The sequence below is a fragment of the Saccoglossus kowalevskii genome, chromosome 18 (genome assembly GCF_978046115.1).
Source record: "Saccoglossus kowalevskii chromosome 18, keSacKowa6.1, whole genome shotgun sequence".
NCBI classification, from domain to species: domain Eukaryota; kingdom Metazoa; phylum Hemichordata; class Enteropneusta; family Harrimaniidae; genus Saccoglossus; species Saccoglossus kowalevskii.
Window position 1 is genome coordinate 15,900,805 of NC_140658.1, and position 22,163 is coordinate 15,922,967.

At 34.3% G+C, this 22,163-nt stretch overlaps 2 protein-coding genes across 3 annotated transcripts in view; both read left to right on the forward strand.

Annotated features, from left to right (window-relative positions):
* The first annotated feature begins 753 nt into the window (after positions 1-753).
* On the forward strand, positions 754-20,139 carry LOC100370707 (uncharacterized). Its single transcript, XM_085492842.1, has 8 exons — positions 754-1,081; positions 7,425-7,603; positions 8,210-8,282; positions 10,402-10,600; positions 11,431-11,524; positions 12,268-12,384; positions 16,277-16,393; positions 19,431-20,139. The coding sequence occupies exons 1-8, from the start codon at positions 973-975 to the stop codon at positions 19,524-19,526; spliced, it is 984 nt and encodes a 327-aa protein (XP_085348968.1). The 5' UTR covers positions 754-972; the 3' UTR covers positions 19,527-20,139.
* A 1,005-nt stretch (positions 20,140-21,144) lies between these two features.
* Positions 21,145-22,163, forward strand: part of LOC146731622 (uncharacterized) — a 30,142-nt gene continuing 29,123 nt past the window's right edge. For both annotated transcript variants that reach the window (XM_085492851.1, XM_085492850.1), the window contains exon 1: positions 21,145-21,455. The gene's annotated coding sequence lies outside the window, so the exon portion shown is untranslated. The remainder of the gene's footprint in view (positions 21,456-22,163) is intronic.

Sequence of the window (22,163 nt, forward strand, 5' to 3'; positions counted from 1 at the left end):
CATTGCGACATTGACAATATAATTACCCCAAAACGTATCACATAGAATGACCAGCTGATTAACACGTTAAATGCATTATTAACGATACTTAGATAATATCGACCATACAATATTTATTATAGGAAAAGTGTCAAAGATTGAACAACAAAAAATGTTATGATACTTTTGTCATTAAAATGATCAGGCGGAAGCATAATTTCCAGCAGAATGAAAGTCTCATGGCACCCATACTTTGTCAAGTTAGGGCAGTTTGCTACTATTAAAAATGGTCACAGTAAATTATTCAAAAATTGTTGTGTGACGATTCATATTTAAGGTTTTATGACGATATTAAAGCGCGAGGGTCGTCACTTGCACACGCGCAAGAATTGAGTCCCAAGGGTCGATAGCACACGCTAAAAACGCAAAGGCTCATGGGTAAACGCTTGTTTGTAAAACAATGACGCGCTATGGCCATCTGACACATGGACAGGTGACGACTCCTGCTTTAAGACAAGTTTTCGACATATGCAAAATAATCCAAAAAACGGCCGTTTTGAAACATTTTCTATACATTATTCTAATACATTATTCCATAGATAACTTATACTAATATTCCACAATTTTTCGTGATAGTCATACGTAACCCCGCAAAACACATATGGAATGTTTCTACAATAGGAACTAATTTTAAACTACTAGTATTCGAAACACGCATTGTCTCGCTTGGCTCGCTGACGAACGATGTAACACGAAGATGTCAACACTGAGGGCGCCACATGTACCAATTCCGTATGTCAATACTTGCATGCTCACCGTGATTCAGGGTAAAAGGGCGACACTGTTTAGATGTACACGTTATTTTACAAATAGATCGCCCTATCCACATCAACTGTAACACTGTTTAGCTAGCAGACCAGACTACGAGAGAGCGGCCGGGCTGCGAACTATACACACTGGGATTGCCTTGTATCGAAACAGAAAAGCAAGAGCATGTCGACTGGAGGTAAACCACCAGTTCTGGACCGCAGTGATGCTGATGACAGATTGAAAAAAGGTGAATTTGTGAGAGGTGCAACGGCCTTTCATAATGAGGTAACAGGTAAGCGTCAATCATCTCAAACCAATGGCCATCACAGTTTACAGGGACCAAGCATTGTCACGGCATTGCCAGAGTGGGCGTTATTTACATTCGGCCGTCGGCTGCCCTTCGCTTGAATCATGATATAGAAAATGAGGTGGACAACACTGACACAAGTAATGACCTAACCTCAATTTCCCTTTTAATCTATTCGCGCCGTATTCGAAGTTGTCACAAGGTAAATTATACGGTGAAGTACTATGGTGTGGTAGAATCGCCGTACGTAATACAGAAATGCAATGGCCAAAATAAAGCACAGTCGCCGACATTGTGGTTGGGTTCTTTACCCCCAAAATACACAATGTAAATATAGATATATTGATATTGGTATATTATCATACACAGTATTGCCAGGGTAGAACTTTGGGATAGGACACGCACAACCGCAACAAACATGAACGCACTTCAAGAAACACGAGTATGTGGTCAACGAAATATTTAATATAGAATAATCTCAAATAATATTTGTAATGCAAATCAAGTTTGACCACAAATAATTAAAGCAACAATTACATTATCATTTAAACGCAAATAACCATGGTTAATGCCCTAAACAACATAATCAGTACATAAATCTATAATTACAAGTAAATAACGTTTCACGCTGTCACTTGTAGACTGTTAACATCAGTCACTATTATACCATAACGATGAACGCAGTAACGTAGAAATAACAGTGCAACGTCAGAGGCTACTTAACTTTTGTAGTTGACTCCGTTCCATGCACACGATTTAATGTCTTGATGTTGGTTTGACAATCTCCTAGGAATTTTGTCTCAATGACGGTTTGACAAACAAGTTGCAGCGCGGCGACTTCACTATGTAGAATACTATAGTTGGTAGAAGCACATGTAGTTGACCATGGGGTTTCCAACCCAAAGTATCAGGAACTGGCAACAAACTTCTCAAGATGTTAACTGTGACAGGCAGCTGGGAGAATGAAATCCCTTAGTCTCACACCATGTGACAAGTTAATTTATTCAGGAAGGTTTCATTTTCGGATGGGCTAGTCACACCCATTAAAGTGTCAAATACAGCGCCATCTCTGGTCAAACTAATTAAACTTAATTAAACTGTAAAAATGTACATGACCCTATGACAGAAGTGTAATTAAGATTTGCAAGGATAAATCAAAGTTCTGGCAGTTGTTAGCTTGTGTTTGGTAGTATGTTTGGTTAAATCAGTGCGCATCAACTTGCAGCGCAACCAGCTCATTTTTCAAAATGTTCGAGTGGTCATCGGAAGACCGAATATGAATAACGCCCACTCTGCCCTGGACCCAGGACTAACTTTTACCTTGCGATTCCATGTAATGAGATGTAGATGACCTTTTGAACACCAAATATCTTTCACAAGATATACCTGCAATATTATTTTCCATATTTTTTTTTTAAAATTATGAAAATTACATCTAAAATTACCAAATATTTATAAAAAACTTTGGAGTGAAACATTACAATGTGGAACATCACAAGTGTTGGTGGGTGGGGTGAGTAGCACTGTTTCATGATGAATAAATGTACAACTGATATATCTATGTCATTATGGTACGGTGCTTAAATTATTCTAGCTATAATATAATTTCTTTCTGCAAATAATTTAGTAAATATCCAGTATGTATTTATTTAAATGCATTTTTAAAATTATGTACTGGTACTTGTTTTAGGCATCAACCATTATTTCTGCTGAGGTGGGTGGGGGAAGGCAGTTTAGCTCTTGTACATATAATGAAACAAGCAGAAAAAAGAGAAAACATACATTACTGTTGAGTACTTTATTTTAGCTGGAATTAATTTTTGTTGAAAAGGCTTTTTTTGATGTTTTGTATAGAATCCCCCCCCCCCGACTTTTGATGAGTTGAATGTGAAATAAAAGAAAAAAAGTATATTCGCTGGTTTTTATTTTCACTGAATTCTAAGCTGAAATAAGGTTTTCATTTAAAAGTATGTTCCTCAAATATTACATATAAGGCCAGACTTTTTTTATTCCTTGTTTCTCGAGTTTTTATAAGGCAATTTTTTTTTTGAGGAGGGCGAAAAAAAAATTAAATTAATTCTTTGTTTTATTAGATTTGTGTGATTCTCAAAGAATTGTAAGTGAGATCATTGGTCGGAGAGAAGAAATGAAATAAAATTTTATTCCATGTAAAATCTTTTTTCTCATCTGCGCAAAACTTTCATCATGATACTCCCATGAAAATGCAACTTGGGTTTGTTATGCGGCGGGCGGAAAAAAAATGAAGATAAAATAAATTTTTTTTAGCAATTTTTTGCACTTACGACTCCTGTTCATTCGGTGGGTTCGTGAAACAAGGGATAATAAAAGTCTGGCCTAAATCATATATCATATACCATAGTGGTTGTCGCATCAGACTCATGATCGGTAGACCCAAGTTCAAATCCTATCATAGGCTGAACATCAAAAAGGTTGACCCCTACCCTGGGCGAGTGTGTCACAGACTCAATGGGAAGGCCATTCACTGGCCGAGATTCATTCACTAACGAATGCGACTTTGGGGGAACCTTGGTTAAGGTCCGCAGGTGCTTGTGTTCGACCGAGCCTGGTTAACGCCAGGATAGCGCATTGAATTGCCATTTGACAGGGAGATGGCCGCACAGCCCTGACATGTAGTCCCAAACAGGAAATGACTTCTGTGGCAAAAATGCACTATGTGTCAGCACTAGCACTTGCAATTTGCACATTCAAAAAAAGGAAAAAAGTCGGGAGAGACAACAGTGACATTCAATGTCCGACACTGTCGCCAGGCACAAAAAATATTTAAAAAAAAAAAAAAAAAAAAAAAAATATATCATATATCAATATGTCAATTTGTATTCTTTGTGATACCTCCAAGTTATCTCAATCTGCACATGCATAGAGCGCCCTCGTGCATACAAAATTCACAAACTTGCCGCTTGAGGGCACCCCACACATAACAGCTAAGGGCTCATACCACTAATTGAATTTCCATAGATGACAATGTTAACATATGACGAGATTGCTATATGAAAATGACGAAGAAAGTTGAAAATATAGCTCAAAAATGGGAAATCAACATGCCAGTAATCAACCATATGAAAAAAACTAACATGTTGGCCAGCTCAAACTCTTGCAAATCTCAGGTAAACAAGACACACCTACTGTATTTGGATTGCACCAAGAGAAATCACTGGAAAAACACCAAGATTAGAACATCCATTAACACACAGAATAAACCCACAGGTACACAGCCGCTAAGTAGTAAACAAAAGACCACATGTTGGTCTCACCTCTGACCCAGGTGATTACGCCCTCAAACAGGGAGCACCTGAGAAAAATAATATTTAAAAAATTTCATTGGTTCTTGCTAGGCATTTAAATTGAGGGCTACGGGCAGCCATTGTTAATTAGTGGCATGAGACCTGAAGAGAAATAAGAAGGTTTAATAAAGTTCGTGTTGATCTTATATATGATGGAATATCATTAGACGAGTAATTTCCCATGCAAAAAGAATCCCCAAAATTTAATACCGAATTACAAATTTTCAAAATCTACAACCAAGATATAAGAGATTGACAGAAATGGGTGAAACGCATAGCAAAATATGACATTTCTGGATAAAAAATTACTCCATTGTGTCTAAATAGTTGAATACAAAGCAAGAAAAGTGGTAAAATAAAAATAAAAAAGATTCCCAGTTACTTTGCACTATACCTGCCAAATAAATGGAGCTGATCTCATGAAATGTGTGCTTGAACACACAACCTCATAATTATCAGATCTATGCAAGGTCAAGAGAGGTCAAAACTTATAATAATTAGGTCAAAGTAAACTTCGGTTATGTAAGATGAGATCTGCCAAAAATGACTAAATTCCAGTGAATAGAGCCATAATTATGGTTAAAACAACAACCTCAGGTGGTCCTAGGCAAACTGTTACTTCAGAGAAATAAGAAGGTTTAATAAAGTTCTTGTTGATCTTATATATGATGGAATATCATTAGACGAGTAATTTCCCATGCAAAAAAAATCCCCAAAATTTAAACCCTGGGAGTTATTTATCAAAATCTACCACTTGGTGGCGCCCTATACCCAGACAATTAGTTGTAGAAAGTGACAACATACACACTCAGCATAACACCAAAATAGATGGTAGGCAATGAATATAAGCCTGATTATTAGATGCAGTACTGTAAAATATAATGTTCTCATTCACCACAAACAAGTACAGACCAACGTTTGACATGATTAGTAATTTTAATTAATTTCTAGAAATAATACATAGAATAATGACAATTAAAAGTAGTTTATCACTATAATTTAAAAAAAAAAAAAATTCTACTGAATCAAAAGTCTCAATTCATCAGCTCATTATTTCTCCAATTAATTAAAAACAAAAAAACAATTCCACGGTATCTGCATTTAGGCCGGAGACCTGTGATGGGCAACCTTGGATATATCAAAACACAACAGTGGTTTGATTTACCATGGCCACACATAGAATTTGCTCAACATAAAAAGCTTAATCAAATCTTATGTGAAAAAAAGTAGTTCAACGAAACAATTTTATGATTTAAAAATAAATAAAAATAAAAATATACAAACAAGAAAAGGATCTAAATATAAAATACTCGTATTACACATCCCTGATCAAATTAAATTCAAATCAACAGGATTTCTGATTAATTGGGGGGGGGGGTACATGCACTGTTCAATAATAAACTCAAGATGGGATTAATTAGCTAACTATTCACAAAAATTCTGAGAAAAGAGCAATAATTGTGAAATTGAAAGAGTTGTAATACTTGGCTAATATACTGACAGTATGCAAATCTCTTGTCAGTGACAAGATACACAACACAATTTTGAGAATTTATTTAAGTATTTGGGATTTTGACCTCATTAAACTTTGAATAGGATACATTAGAAATGACCGCACTACAAATTGTTAAGTTTGTCTGCCATAATGTGAAAATAAGACAAAAAAACCACAAAATGGGGTTAAGCATTTTTCTCAGAATTCCTAGAGCCATTGAAATTAGTGGTGACATGAATAATTCATTGATGAATGAATAAAATTTTTGGACCAGTTTAATAAAAACATTTATATTTACAGACCACAGCCCAACCACAGCCAATTAATAAGATTAGGGCAAAAAATATATACCGAATTACAAATTTTCAAAATCTACAACCAAGATATAAGAGATTGACAGAAATGGGTGAAACGCATAGCAAAATATGACATTTCTGGATAAAAAATTACTCCATTGTGTCTAAATAGTTGAATACAAAGCAAGAAAAGTGGTAAAATAAAAATAAAAAAGATTCCCAGTTACTTTGCACTATACCTGCCAAATAAATGGAGATGATCTCATGAAATGTGTGCTTGAACACACAACCTCATAATTATCAGATCTATGCAAGGTCAAGGGAGGTCAAAACTTATAATAATTAGGTCAAAGTAAACTTCGGTTATGTAAGATGAGATCTGCCAAAAATGACTAAATTCCAGTGAATAGAGCCATAATTATGGTTAAACCAACAACCTCAGGTGGTCCTAGGCAAACTGTTACTTCAGGGCTCATACCACTAATTGAATTTCCATAGACGACAATGTTAACATATGACGAGATTGCTATATGAAAATGACGAAGAAAGTTGAAAATATGGCTCAAAAATGGGAAATCAACATGCCAGTAATCAACCATATGAAAAAAAACTAACATGTTGGCCAGCTCAAACTCTTGCAAATCTCAGGTAAACAAGACACACCTACTGTATTTGGATTGCACCAAGAGAAATCACTGGAAAAGCACCAAGATTAGAACATCCATTAACACACAGAATAAACCCACAGGTACACAGCCGCTAAGTACTGTAAAATCTGTATTAGAAACCGCGGCTTCTATTAAAATGGTACAATGCAACAGAGGGGATGCGGCTTCTAATAGAGCATCTACACATATGAGAAATGATGAATTTTTGGTTCTCAATTATTCAAAAAAATTGGGTGCGACTTCTATTAGGGATGCGGCTTCTAATACAGATTTTACGGTAGTAAACAAAAGACCACATGTTGGTCTCACCTCTGACCCAGGTGATTACGCCCTCAAACAGGGAGCACCTGAGAAAAATAATATTTAAAAAATTTCATTGGTTCTTGCTAGGCATTTAAATTGAGGGCTACGGGCAGCCATTGGTTAATTAGTGGCATGAGACCCTAAACGTTACCCTTCGATTTCACGGTTTGTGTTTAATAAATCAAACCAAACAAGTGCCAGTCCTTTAATAATCTAAAAATGTGTTGTTCTCCTGTCTAACAGCTGATGGTTCAAGTGGTTTTAAGTCTGAAGCCAATCGATATCACTTGTATGTGTCACTGGCGTGTCCGTGGGCACACCGTGCATTGATTGTAAGTCAACTAAAAGGATTGCAAGACGTGATCTCAATGACAGCAGTGGATTGGTTTATGGGACAGAAAGGTTGGAACTTTACTGATGAGGTAAATCAGTGGATATTAAGTGTCAATTAGTAGTTTTTAATTAATTGGATATGTTGAAAATATTGTGTAGAAATAAATATTTTGCTAAGATTAAATCTGCAAAACAATTCAGTGAAAATATAGTTTTAGTTTTAAAATGGTCAATTTCTGTCTGTCTGTGTGTTTGTCTGCACATGTATATCTCAGACATGTCTGGATCAGGTTCAAATTAATTTCATCAATCAATAATGTTGTTTGCATTTGTTACATGAAAGAATTCATTGTCAAGGAGCATCAGTAATTGAAAAAGTGCATTTATACCATTCTAAGATGAATACTGTCCAAACTTGTCCACTCTCCAAATGACTTTAATTTTAAAAACAATTTTGGAAACTGTTGAGATTGTAATTTGATATGACCTTGTACATATCATTTTGTTTTTCAGATCAAATTCAAAATGGCTGACTGGTGATTATTTTGTTTTTATTAGTGAATACAGTTCTGGGGCTACATCTTTTATACATTTTTTGAATTTGAGAACTTACAGGGACTATATGTAATGCAACTACCGGTACTTGTTTTTAATGTAATGTAGTTGTAACATAACACAGTGTTTTTCTCTTCTAGAAACCCAAATGTAGTAAAGACCCGCTGTTTGGTGCTAAATATCTGAGTGAAATATACTTTAAATCTGACCCGAGTGAGTAAACTTTTTCTTACTGTCATATTATTTTAAACTTTTTTTTTAACCATCGGACTTTATTGCCCATTTTTTTCCTGTACTTCTTTCTTATATTCTTCAATATTTCTGGAAATGAACCCTAATTTTGGAGCCACCATTTCAGTCCATTTTTAGTTTTTCCTTCGTAAATTTCACTTTTTTTGTCCCAATCTTCTTAGGCAAAGTGCAGACTATTTTGTAAATTTGTAATGAATAGAGAGAACTGGTGGTGGAAGGATTAAAAGACAAGGATCATCACAATGTGTTCAATATGATTCTCATATAGGACACTTTAAACATAAACTTTGTCACATCACTTCAAAACCAATGTTTAATTAAAGCAGCCTATATCTATGTTAATAAAAAGCTACCAGGGCATTTTGGTAAATATAACGATGATTATTTAATAGTGTTTAACCATAAAGTTGAATATGTTATAATTATGCTGTGTTGACCAGGGCATACTTATAATTTTCACCTTTATAAGGAAATATAGATCCAAAATAAGGAATATAACATGCTACACTGTTGGACATACATGGTGGTACCGTGTTTTGATTAGTACAGGGGATTTAATTTATGCAAGTAATTTAAAACAATGATATATCAGGGGCTTTTCTAGAAAAAATGAACAAGAGGGAGCACACACAGGTGATAGTCCTGGAAACGCCATATCGGAAGGTTTCTGTACCGTTTTAATGGTGTATCTATCGTCATTGAAATATTTTTGGAGTAATTTTAGTGTATTTGGTGTCCAGACACATTGTCAGCTGGTGTTGCTGGGAAGTTTTCACGGAGAAAAATATATTTGAGAAAGATATCATGTTGTATGGCAGCACGGAAGTGCGCGGCTCAAAAAATATATTTATGAAAGTTCAATCGGCAATTCGGTAAAAGGACGCCAGCCGAGAGTATCAGGGCGCTTGCTGCGCCCCTGTTCCCCTGTTTAGAAAAAAAAACTGATATATCATGTTAATAATTTGATTTGCACTATTTGATAACCATTTTCCAAAAATGTAGCTATGCAAACAGCACAAAAAAGTTGTATTTTGTCAACATTTTTGAAACTATGTTGTTGCATTCTATATGGTGAGGGATTAGCCTTGGTGTGACTTGGTAATATTATGGGATGTGCTCGAATAGATTTCATAGGAGTTTGTCAATTAGACCATTTTACACAAGATCCTGTGTTATGCGTGAAATTGAATGTAAAAACAATACAAACAAAGGTGATAGTAGTGTAGTGATGTCAATGCTATATCTATGTCAAAATGCGTATAGCTCATTACTACCGCCCAAAATACTTTCGAATTAGTGAAATTTCACGCAATGTTCTTACGCCACTACGAAGCTATGACTTTTCTCTGTCCTGTATTTACGCTTGATTTCGCACATAATGCGGTGAAAAGAAATGGTCTATTTTAAATAAATATATTACAATAATTGTTTTTGTTTTTCTGGTCATACCACAGACCCACATAATGTTGAGCTCACCTCTTTCATGGAATGATCAGATAACAGATATAGCTAGATCTACATAAAGTTAACCCCCACACCATTTAATGTTGAGCTCTACCCAGGGTTGGAGTGGTCATACAAATAGACTGGTCATAATAACACAGAGCCACATATTGTTCAGCCCACCACAAATTAAGGCAGACTGGTCTTACCCACAGACACAACTAATTTATATCATTTTATCACATTTTATGTTTTTCTCTCATTCTGGAAGTGATGTTTTTCATATTTTAAAATTGGAAATGCAACTTAATGCCTGGATATGAAAAGCAATTCTAATTCCAGTGTGAAACATATAAAACAGTAAAATATTTTATTTTAGCTGGGATTAATTTTTGATGAAAGACTTTTTGGGTGTTTTGTATGGAATTTATCTTCACTGATTTTTGAAAAGTTGAATGTAAAATATAGAAAAACAGGTATGTTCGCTGGATTTTATTGTCACTGAATCATTCCTTCAGCAAAAATAAAGTTGGAAAAAGGGTATATTCGCTGGATTTTATTTTCACTAAATCATTCCTTCAGTGAAAATAAAGTATTTTACAGTAGTGTTTTAATAGTTTGTGTTTTCTTTACTCAGACTATGGTGGTAGATACACTGTGCCTGTGTTATTTGATAAGAAGACCAATGTCATTGTCAATAACGAATCAAGTGAAATCATTCGCATGCTAAATACAGAATTCAATGAATTCTGCAAAACTGAAGAACAGAAAAAGTTGGATCTTTATCCAAAGAGTATCCAGAAACAGATTGATGAAGTAAATGACTGGGTTTATCCGTAAGTTTAACTTTCAGTTTCAATTACCACAGCAGTGCAGAGCTGTATTACTGATTGTCTGTCATTGTCTGTTTCCTTTGGCATCAGCTTTGACCAGAGCAGATCCGTTTTAGCAGTTTTACTCTCAGATTTGTTGGTTTAGTGATGATAACATAAATTTTCTAATTACCCTGTTTGGTATACTAGTATTTGGATCTTTTTGATCTGAATGAAACTCTGATAATTTCAATTTTGTAACTTTACCGAGCTTTTTGGTAAACAAATACTGTAAAATACTTTATTTTCACTTGAAATTAATTTTCGCTATTTTCATTGAAGGAATGATTCAGTAAAAATAAAATCCAGCGAATATACCTTTTTTTCGTATATTTTACATTCAACTCGTCAAAAATCAGTGAAAATAAATTCCATATACCGTAGTTGTCTGAGTATAAGCCCCCCCTTCAAATTTACAGCATTTTATCCGATTAAAAGACATTCTAGTATTGTACACACAAAGATTTGTTAATGAATAAATTAGCATAAATTATCGCTCAGAGAAGTTTTAACTTTTTTCCCGTTTATAAGCCCCCCTCTAACTTTTCGTCAATTTGCTGTTTTCACGGAGGGATGTTTACTTGGACAACTATGGTAAAATACCCGGAAATTCTTTTCAGCAAAACTTAATTCCAGATAATATAAATTATTTTACAGTATGCCTATGAAATACAATTAATCAGTGTGTGTGCCCTCTGTGGTGCACATTCTGTTGTAGTTCATAGGCTACCATAGATGGCGCTGTGTAGATTATAATGTGATGCTTGTTGATTGTCGTTTCATTTTTTTGCCAGATATATTAATAATGGTGTATATCGTTCAGGATTTGCTAGAAGCCAGGAAGCATATGATGAGGCTGTTAAACAGTTATTTGAACACTTGGATAAGGTATACCAAAGCAATATGACTGAGAAAGAACATTTTGATCTTTTTTTCTTCTATCACTGCTATAAAGAGTGCTTGTAACAGACTTGCTTAGGTTTTTTGTATGACTGTTTCTACATAAACCATTTCTACATACTTGAGAATGACCTTTTCAAGTATCTTTTTTACATCATTTCAATGTCAATTCTTAAGTAATTGCCTGTGAATAGTCATTTTTAAGTATATTCGTATATACCGGTATACATTTTTTACAGTCTGTAAATTGTCATTCTCTTGTGTGTGGAAATGATGTAATATTTCGTTGTTTAAATTGACGTTAGAATATATATTTAAAAACAGTCATTGTCACATTCGTGAGATTGAGGACAATACACTCTATATGGATTCTGACATGTTTTGTTTACAATGGAGCCACTGATCGAGGCCAATTCTTGGAATCATATATTGCTGATCTGTGTGACATTTCATGGCAACATACTAATCTATGTATTGTATTTCTCTCAGATATTTCATCTTGATCCAGAGTATCATGTGACAAGCGTATATATTGCTTTGACAGTGTGGGACTCTTTAGTTTTGAAAAAGTAATAATAAGAGTATGGGGATAAAAGACTACAAATGACTTTCCCCATCATTTATTGAAACCTACACTCAAGATAGTTGTACGTGTGATGGTTGATGGTAGAACCACCAAGTTTCCAAGTGCTAATTACTCACTCAGTATTTCTTACTATATGAATTCACAGGTAGAGGATATATTATCAAAGACCCGTTATTTGACTGGTGACCAGTTAACAGAGGCTGATATCAGATTGTTTACTACATTGATTAGATTTGATACAGTCTATGTGGGACATTTCAAGGTATGTTAACAGAGACTGATATCAGATTGTTTACTACATCGATTAGATTTGATACAGTCTATGTGGGACATTTCAAGGTATGTTAACAGAGACTGATATCAGACTGTTTACTACATTGATTAGATTTGATACAGTCTATGTGGGACATTTCAAGGTATGTCAACAGAGACTGATATCAGATTGTTTACTACATCGATTAGATTTGATACAGTCTATGTGGGACATTTCAAGCTATGTTAACAGAGACTGATATCAGATTGTTTACTACATTGATTAGATTTGATACAGTCTATGTGGGACATTTCAAGGTATGTTAACATAGACTGATATCAGATTGTTTACTACATCGATTAGATTTGATACAGTCTATGTGGAACATTTCAAGCTATGTTAACAGAGACTGATATCAGATTGTTTACTACATCGATTAGATTTGATACAGTCTATGTGGGACATTTCAAGCTATGTTAACAGAGACTGATATCAGATTGTTTACTACATCGATTAGATTTGATACAGTCTATGTGGGACATTTCAAGCTATGTCAACAGAGACTGATATCAGATTGTTTACTACATCGATTAGATTTGATACAGTCTATGTGGGACATTTCAAGCTATGTTAACAGAGACTGATATCAGATTGTTTACTACATCGATTAGATTTGATACAGTCTATGTGGGACATTTCAAGCTATGTTAACAGAGACTGATATCAGATTGTTTACTACATCGATTAGATTTGATACAGTCTATGTGGGACATTTCAAGGTATGTCAACAGAGACTGATATCAGATTGTTTACTACATCGATTAGATTTGATACAGTCTATGTGGGACATTTCAAGCTATGTTAACAGAGACTGATATCAGATTGTTTACTACATTGATTAGATTTGATACAGTCTATGTGGGACATTTCAAGCTATGTTAACAGAGACTGATATCAGATTGTTTACTACATCGATTAGATTTGATACAGTCTATGTGGGACATTTCAAGGTATGTCAACAGAGACTGATATCAGATTGTTTACTACATCGATTAGATTTGATACAGTCTATGTGGGACATTTCAAGGTATGTCAACAGAGACTGATATCAGATTGTTTACTACATCGATTAGATTTGATACAGTCTATGTGGGACATTTCAAGGTATGTCAACAGAGACTGATATCAGATTGTTTACTACATCGATTAGATTTGATACAGTCTATGTGGGACATTTCAAGCTATGTCAACAGAGACTGATATCAGATTGTTTACTACATCGATTAGATTTGATACAGTCTATGTGGAACATTTCAAGCTATGTTAACAGAGACTGATATCAGATTGTTTACTACATCGATTAGATTTGATACAGTCTATGTGGGACATTTCAAGGTATGTCAACAGAGACTGATATCAGATTGTTTACTACATCGATTAGATTTGATACAGTCTATGTGGGACATTTCAAGCTATGTCAACAGAGACTGATATCAGATTGTTTACTACATCGATTAGATTTGATACAGTCTATGTGGGACATTTCAAGCTATGTTAACAGAGACTGATATCAGATTGTTTACTACATTGATTAGATTTGATACAGTCTATGTGGGACATTTCAAGGTATGTTAACATAGACTGATATCAGATTGTTTACTACATCGATTAGATTTGATACAGTCTATGTGGAACATTTCAAGCTATGTTAACAGAGACTGATATCAGATTGTTTACTACATCGATTAGATTTGATACAGTCTATGTGGGACATTTCAAGCTATGTTAACAGAGACTGATATCAGATTGTTTACTACATCGATTAGATTTGATACAGTCTATGTGGGACATTTCAAGCTATGTCAACAGAGACTGATATCAGATTGTTTACTACATCGATTAGATTTGATACAGTCTATGTGGGACATTTCAAGCTATGTTAACAGAGACTGATATCAGATTGTTTACTACATCGATTAGATTTGATACAGTCTATGTGGGACATTTCAAGCTATGTTAACAGAGACTGATATCAGATTGTTTACTACATCGATTAGATTTGATACAGTCTATGTGGGACATTTCAAGGTATGTCAACAGAGACTGATATCAGATTGTTTACTACATCGATTAGATTTGATACAGTCTATGTGGGACATTTCAAGCTATGTTAACAGAGACTGATATCAGATTGTTTACTACATTGATTAGATTTGATACAGTCTATGTGGGACATTTCAAGCTATGTTAACAGAGACTGATATCAGATTGTTTACTACATCGATTAGATTTGATACAGTCTATGTGGGACATTTCAAGGTATGTCAACAGAGACTGATATCAGATTGTTTACTACATCGATTAGATTTGATACAGTCTATGTGGGACATTTCAAGCTATGTTAACAGAGACTGATATCAGATTGTTTACTACATCGATTAGATTTGATACAGTCTATGTGGGACATTTCAAGCTATGTTAACAGAGACTGATATCAGATTGTTTACTACATCGATTAGATTTGATACAGTCTATGTGGGACATTTCAAGCTATGTCAACAGAGACTGATATCAGATTGTTTACTACATCGATTAGATTTGATACAGTCTATGTGGGACATTTCAAGGTATGTCAACAGAGACTGATATCAGATTGTTTACTACATCGATTAGATTTGATACAGTCTATGTGGGACATTTCAAGGTATGTTAACAGAGACTGATATCAGATTGTTTACTACATCGATTAGATTTGATACAGTCTATGTGGGACATTTCAAGCTATGTTAACAGAGGCTGATATCAGATTGTTTACTACATCGATTAGATTTGATACAGTCTATGTGGGACATTTCAAGGTATGTTAACAGAGACTGATATCAGATTGTTTACTACATCGATTAGATTTGATACAGTCTATGTGGAACATTTCAAGCTATGTTAACAGAGACTGATATCAGATTGTTTACTACATCGATTAGATTTGATACAGTCTATGTGGGACATTTCAAGCTATGTTAACAGAGACTGATATCAGATTGTTTACTACATCGATTAGATTTGATACAGTCTATGTGGGACATTTCAAGCTATGTTAACAGAGACTGATATCAGATTGTTTACTACATCGATTAGATTTGATACAGTCTATGTGGGACATTTCAAGCTATGTTAACAGAGACTGATATCAGATTGTTTACTACATCGATTAGATTTGATACAGTCTATGTGGGACATTTCAAGCTATGTTAACAGAGACTGATATCAGAGACTAATATCAAATTGTTTACTACATCGATTAGATTTGATACAGTCTATGTGGGACATTTCAAGGTATGTCAACAGAGACTGATATCAGATTGTTTACTACATCGATTAGATTTGATACAGTCTATGTGGGACATTTCAAGGTATGTTAACATAGACTGATATCAGATTGTTTACTACATCGATTAGATTTGATACAGTCTATGTGGGACATTTCAAGCTATGTTAACAGAGACTGATATCAGATTGTTTACTACATCGATTAGATTTGATACAGTCTATGTGGGACATTTCAAGCTATGTTAACAGAGACTGATATCAGATTGTTTACTACATCGATTAGATTTGATACAGTCTATGTGGGACATTTCAAGCTATGTTAACAGAGACTGATATCAGATTGTTTACTACATCGATTAGATTTGATACAGTCTATGTGGGACATTTCAAGCTATGTTAACAGAGACTGATATCAGAGACTAATATCAAATTGTTTACTACATTGATTAGATTTTTTACTACATTGATTAGATTTTACACTGGTTATACTTTCAATATGTGCGATATATTTTGAGTTTAATCAAACACGATATTTCCCATTATATGCTGACTGCCATTATTCATCTCTGTGCAGTGTAACAAGAAACGTATCATGGATTACCCTAACTTATGGGCTTATACAAGAGATATCTACCAAACTGATGGAATCAATGTTACATGTGATCAAGAACATATCCAGAAACATTACCAGGTGTGTATAAACCCATACATCATACTACTCTCTATCATTCTGTTGTTTTTATTCTCATGTCCAGGTGTTTTTTAGCTTCGCTGTCGACTTTGTCGAGTGGCACTTATCATATGAGTGATTGTCCGTCGTCCGTGTCAATGTTTTACTTTTTCGACTTCTTCTTAAAAACTACAAGCCTGAATGCTTTGACACTTGGTGTATATGTACCTTGGGTAGACCTCTCTCAGATTTATTCATTTCATGATGATATCTTCAATTCTCTAATTTTGGTGAATATTTTTGTCATTTTTGGTAAAAAGTGATATTTTCAACTTCTTGTTAAAAACTGCAAATCCAATTGCTTTGATATTACATATATAGGTAATACATATAGCCCTCTCTCAGATTTGTTCATTTTGTAATGATATCTTTAATTTTCTAATTTTGGTGAATATTTTTGTCATTTTTGATAAAAAGTGATATTTTCAACTTCTTGTTAAAAACCGCAAGTCCAATTGCTTTGATATTACATATATACTAGGTAATACATGTGGACCTCTCTCAGATTTGTTCATTTTGTAATGATATCTTTAATTCTCTAATTTTGGTGAATATTTTTGGCAAAAAGTGATATTTTTGACTTCTTGTTGAAAACCGCAAGTCCAATTGCTTTGATATCACATATATAGTTAATACAAGTGCACCTCTCTCAGATTTGTTCATTTTGTAATGATATCTTCAATTTTTTAATTTTGGTGAATATTTTTGTAATTTTTGGTAAAAATTGATATTTTTGACTTCTTGTTGAAAACGGCAAGTCCAATTGCTTTGATATTACATATATAGGTAATACATGTAGACCTCTCTCAAATTTGTTCATTTTGTAATGATATCTTTAATTTTCTAATTTTGGTGAATATTTTTGTCATTTTTGGTAAAAAGTGATATTTTCGACTTCTTGTTACCTCAGTCCAATTGCTTTGATATTAGATACTATATAGGTACTACATGTGGTTCTGACTCAGATTTGTTCATTTCATGATGATATCTTCAATTCTCTAATTTTGATGAATATTTTTGTAATTTTTGGTAAAAAGTGATATTTTTGACTTCTTGTTGAAAAATGCAAGTGCAATTGCTTTGATATCACATATATAGGTAATACATGTAGACCTCTCTCAGATTTGTTCATTTTGTAATGATATCTTCAATTCTCTAATTTTGGTGAATATTTTTGTAATTTTTGGTAAAAAGTGATATTTTCGACTTCTTGTTGAAAACCGCAAGTCCAATTGCTTTGATATTACATATATAGGTACTACATGTGGACCTCTCTCAGATTTGTTCATTTTGTAATGATATCTTTAATTTCCTAATTTTGGTGAATATTTTTGTCACTTTTGGTAAAAAGTGATATTTTCGACTTCTTGTTAAAAACCTCAAGTCCAATTGCTTTGATATTACATATATAGGTACTACATGTGGTTCTAACTCAGATTTGTTCATTTCATGATGATATCTTCAATTCTCTAATTTTGATGAATATTTTTGTAATTTTTGGTAAAAAGTGATATTTTCCACTTCTTGTTGAAAACCGCAAGTCAGATTGTTTTGATACTATACATATTGTTCATTTTCTAATGATATCTTCTGTTCTTTAATTGAAATGTGCATTGCTAACAGTGGGGCTATCTCAACCGAGATGCTGCTTGTTTTGTCTAGTAGTTATATTACTATGTCCATGTAGGTACATAATGTGAGCATTCAATGCTACAATGTTGTATATGTACATAGCATAGAGTTTTCACCAAAGTCAGGCAGACTTTTTTTTATCTTGCAAAAGTATTCATCATATTTTGAGCTTTATTGTCACATCTGAGCAATCTTAATCTTAATTCCCTACCAGACTTTCTCTCTCTAATTTTCCTACACATTTTGGACCCTGATTTTGGAGCCAACAGATAAAATATTTAGTCAATTTTTTTGTTTTTTTTGTTTTTGTTTTTAAATTTTTGCCGTTTGTCCCAATTTTTTGAAGGAAAGGGCAGACTATAAATGGGACTATTTTGTTTATTTTTTGATGAAAAGAGGGAATTGATGGTGAAAAGGTTAAACGTCAGATGTCATCACCCAGACAACTGCGATGTATAGGTTTCATATTAACAAAGATAGCAACTTTGATTGTTGTGCAGATCAATATACAGAAATGAGTGGCTACTAAGGTTTAGTTGCAGGTAATTCCTGGTATGGTTGGAATGCATGATGGATTCTAGGTGGACACAGTCACCATTTACTGTCCATTGCGACTCTATTAAAACCTGCATTTATGCATGTTTAATTATTACCGTGAGAGCGTATTGGGTTATGTGAAAATCAAATCAACACTATTATTGCATATGCATTGAACGATGAGCATTGATTTCAAATTTTGTCAGTTACATGTAGCATGTCGAAATTGACAATGTTTCATAAATAATATTCTTTCAGTATTTGACATCAGTGTGTTTGCATTGTATTAATGCTAGTTGGTAGATAATGGCATTCATTCAAATCACCTCATTCCCCAGAGTCATCTTGTATTGTGACTGCTGTGTGTGGGTGTGCAGATGCATGAAATTGGTAATGTTGCACCACAACGTGTGGGGTGTGTGCATGTTCATGCGTGTGTCATATAAAATATTATTCCACCAATATAATATCAGTGTCTTGATTGAAATTTAACACAAAAAATGTTTGCTCCAAATCTGTGGGTAACTAGTAACTTTAAACTTTTATGTGTGAGTAACAAACACAACAATGGTAATGAGTTTGTGCGTCTGTCTATGTAAGCAAAATCTCAAAAGCTTTTAAAATCAAATTTGGTACATAGGTACGTTAGAGTAATGTGCAGACATGATTAGTTTTCAAACCATATTCCTGCATATTAAGTAGCTAATTTGCATATTAATTGTCCCATATTGCCTGTGTATGCAAATACACAAATCAGCTCTTTTAGTATCACTTGTTATATTTATCAATAATAACAACTAATTAATCCTCATATGTATTAATCTTTCAGCAATCTCACATCAGTATTAATCCATATGGAATAGTGGCGATTGGTCCTGATCTGGATTTCAACAAACCACATGGTCGAGATCAACTCAACAAATAAAGATGGACTAGAATTGCCATATTAATCCACATCGAATAGTGGTGGTTGGTGCTGATTTTGATTTCAACAAACCACTTAGTTGAGATCAAATAAAGATATACCGAAATCACCAGATTAATTTTTCAGCAATCTCACGTAAATATTAATCCACAAAAAATAATGTTTCAAATAATTTTGACAGGAAATTATTTCAGTGCACATTATCTAACCCTTTGTTCACCTGATTCAAATTCTATTTTTAAAAGAAAACAGTTTTTTTTACTATAATAATACTTTGTAATTGTGTCCATGCCTGGCAAACCTGTTACCTAGTTATTTGTACAGTGTTCAGAGTGATATCAGGATGACAACTGTTAACTGTCCTGCTATTGTCTACACAGTAAACTAGCTAGAATATGTATTACAGTGAGCAGTGAAGAATACATTTTGATAAACATTTTTGTTTCATAATAGTAATACGTCATTTTTAACAACTAAATCATTTTGTGGTCAGCCAGATTTCATTATCAAACCCCTTTGTGTTTATAGATGTTATAATATCACTAAACAATATTTTGGACTTCCTAATATAATCAGGAGAAAGAGCGAAATAAATTTATCTACTAAATACTAATTTTACTAGTTAATGAAAATTAATCACAGAGATGCCTTGATGCATTTTGTACAAAGATGAGTGATACTATCATTGAGCAAGGATTTGTTCTTCTTTTGGTTCACCTTTGACCAACATGTCTAAGGCATGCTTGAACTGATTTTACATTGCTCATGGTGGGTTACTTATGCACCTCAGTTTTTGTGATTTCTTTCAAAATAGCTGACTGGCGGCCATAAAGCTTGTGTTATTTTAGTGTGTTAATTCTCATCTATTTCTTGGACATGCTTTGACAGATTTAGGTACAAAGATAATGGTATGTATTGGCATGTTGATCTGTTTTGGGCTCCCCACCCAATTATAACACAGATTCTTAGGAATGCCCGGCTAATTTCATTCAAATGTGGTATGAACTTCGCATACACGAGATTGTTTTGTTATTTGATTCCAACTGGCGGCCATCTTATTTTTTCCATGTTTCCTCAGTCTTGCTTTACAACAGGTATGCTAACACCGGGTATATGGTACATGTAAACTTTCACGTCTATAATACATTGGAGTAGGAAATACAACATGGGGTATATATTGTTCACATAAACTTAAAGTTTGCGCCAAATTTTTAAATCTAGACTCTATGAAACGCTATTTCCTGTATTTTGAGGGGCAAATCTTGATGACACAAAGGGTTTCAGCTTGATTCTGAAGGGGTGAACCCCCCAAACATTTTTTCAAGGGGCTGACGCACCCCGCCACCCCCGCCACCGCTACTGACTTTGAAGGAATTTGGTTTAACTAAAGACAAAATTAATTTAGTATCCGAGTTTGGATGTGATTGTGTTTTCACATTGCGTTAATTTTGCTATTTCTGTTTGGGTTAGAACCTAGTCTCAATATGACGTAATGTTTAATACTGGTTACATAGGTGACATACAGTTTCGATATTTCACCGTTTGGTGCTTGCTTAAATTTTTTAACAAATCCGTTAGTCAAGCTATTGTTACTTTACAAGGATATCATTAGGTCTCATTAGGGTTAAAGGGTTTAAGTGCAGTCAAAAAACACAAAGATGGACAGTCATCATATTTACACTTGACGGTCAACATTAAGTGTTTGAACATTGCTATTTCGACCATAGTCTATGACTCGTTCTTTACAGTATTTTCTTTCACTTTCTGAAACTTCAGTCTATTTCTTGGAATCATCAATTCTCGGAAATAGTGAGTCATTCAGTGATCTTTGTGGTGTAGCGCCACCAACAACACATTTTTTGTTAGGACAATAGTCAGTTTGTTCGACAGTTTGTAGTTGTAAGGATTGACAGCGGCATTATTATACAGGTATGGTGGTGTGTTTAGTTTAAGCTTTCGTGTTATTTTATGTGTAACTAATACAGTAGTTGTCCTATTCCTGATGCACCTAACGTTTAGAATGTTGATTGGTCGACTGGTTTCGTAGCTAGCCCTGTGTACATGTCTGTTGTTCCGGCCGCTACGCCACCCTACACACATAGCGGCCAGGATAACAGACATGTACACAGGGCTAGTTTTGTAAGCATCTTGCGTTGTAGCCCTGAGTACAGTCCTGTAGGTTGGCCTCCTTCCGCTGATCATTCGGGGGCCGAATGATCAGCGGAAGGAGGCCAACCTACAGGACTGTACTCAGGGCTACTTGCGTTGTAGTAGTGTTATTCCGCGAGCTGCGGAGAGGGTCTTATACCGCCATGTGTTTATTAGCTAATGTTTTGATCACATCGTTTTGACTGAAATACGATGCGTGAGTGCATACTTCCATTACGTCAGCTGTCAGACTCGTTTGTGTGTGTGTGTGTGGATCTTTTAATTTGTTTATTGACGAATAGCGGTGACTGTGAATCTGTGATTATAGACACTGACACCAAACTGTCTGCTTTTCTGAGTGATATCCAATTTGCAAATAATTATTGACACTTTGCATTATGACTATAAAGTATAGTAATTGCAAAGAATTTGGATGGAATTAATATGTATTGGAATACATATAAAATTTGGCTTTGAGGAACTACAGTT

Coding starts and splice junctions, on each gene's coding strand:
- LOC100370707 (XM_085492842.1), top strand. CDS start 973: ATGTCGACTGGAGGTAAACCACCAGTTCTGGACCGCAGTGATGCTGAT. Junction 10,601..11,430: donor GTAAATGACTGGGTTTATCC/GTAAGTTTAACT, acceptor TTTTTTTGCCAG/ATATATTAATAATGGTGTAT. Junction 16,394..19,430: donor ATATCCAGAAACATTACCAG/GTGTGTATAAAC, acceptor TTAATCTTTCAG/CAATCTCACATCAGTATTAA.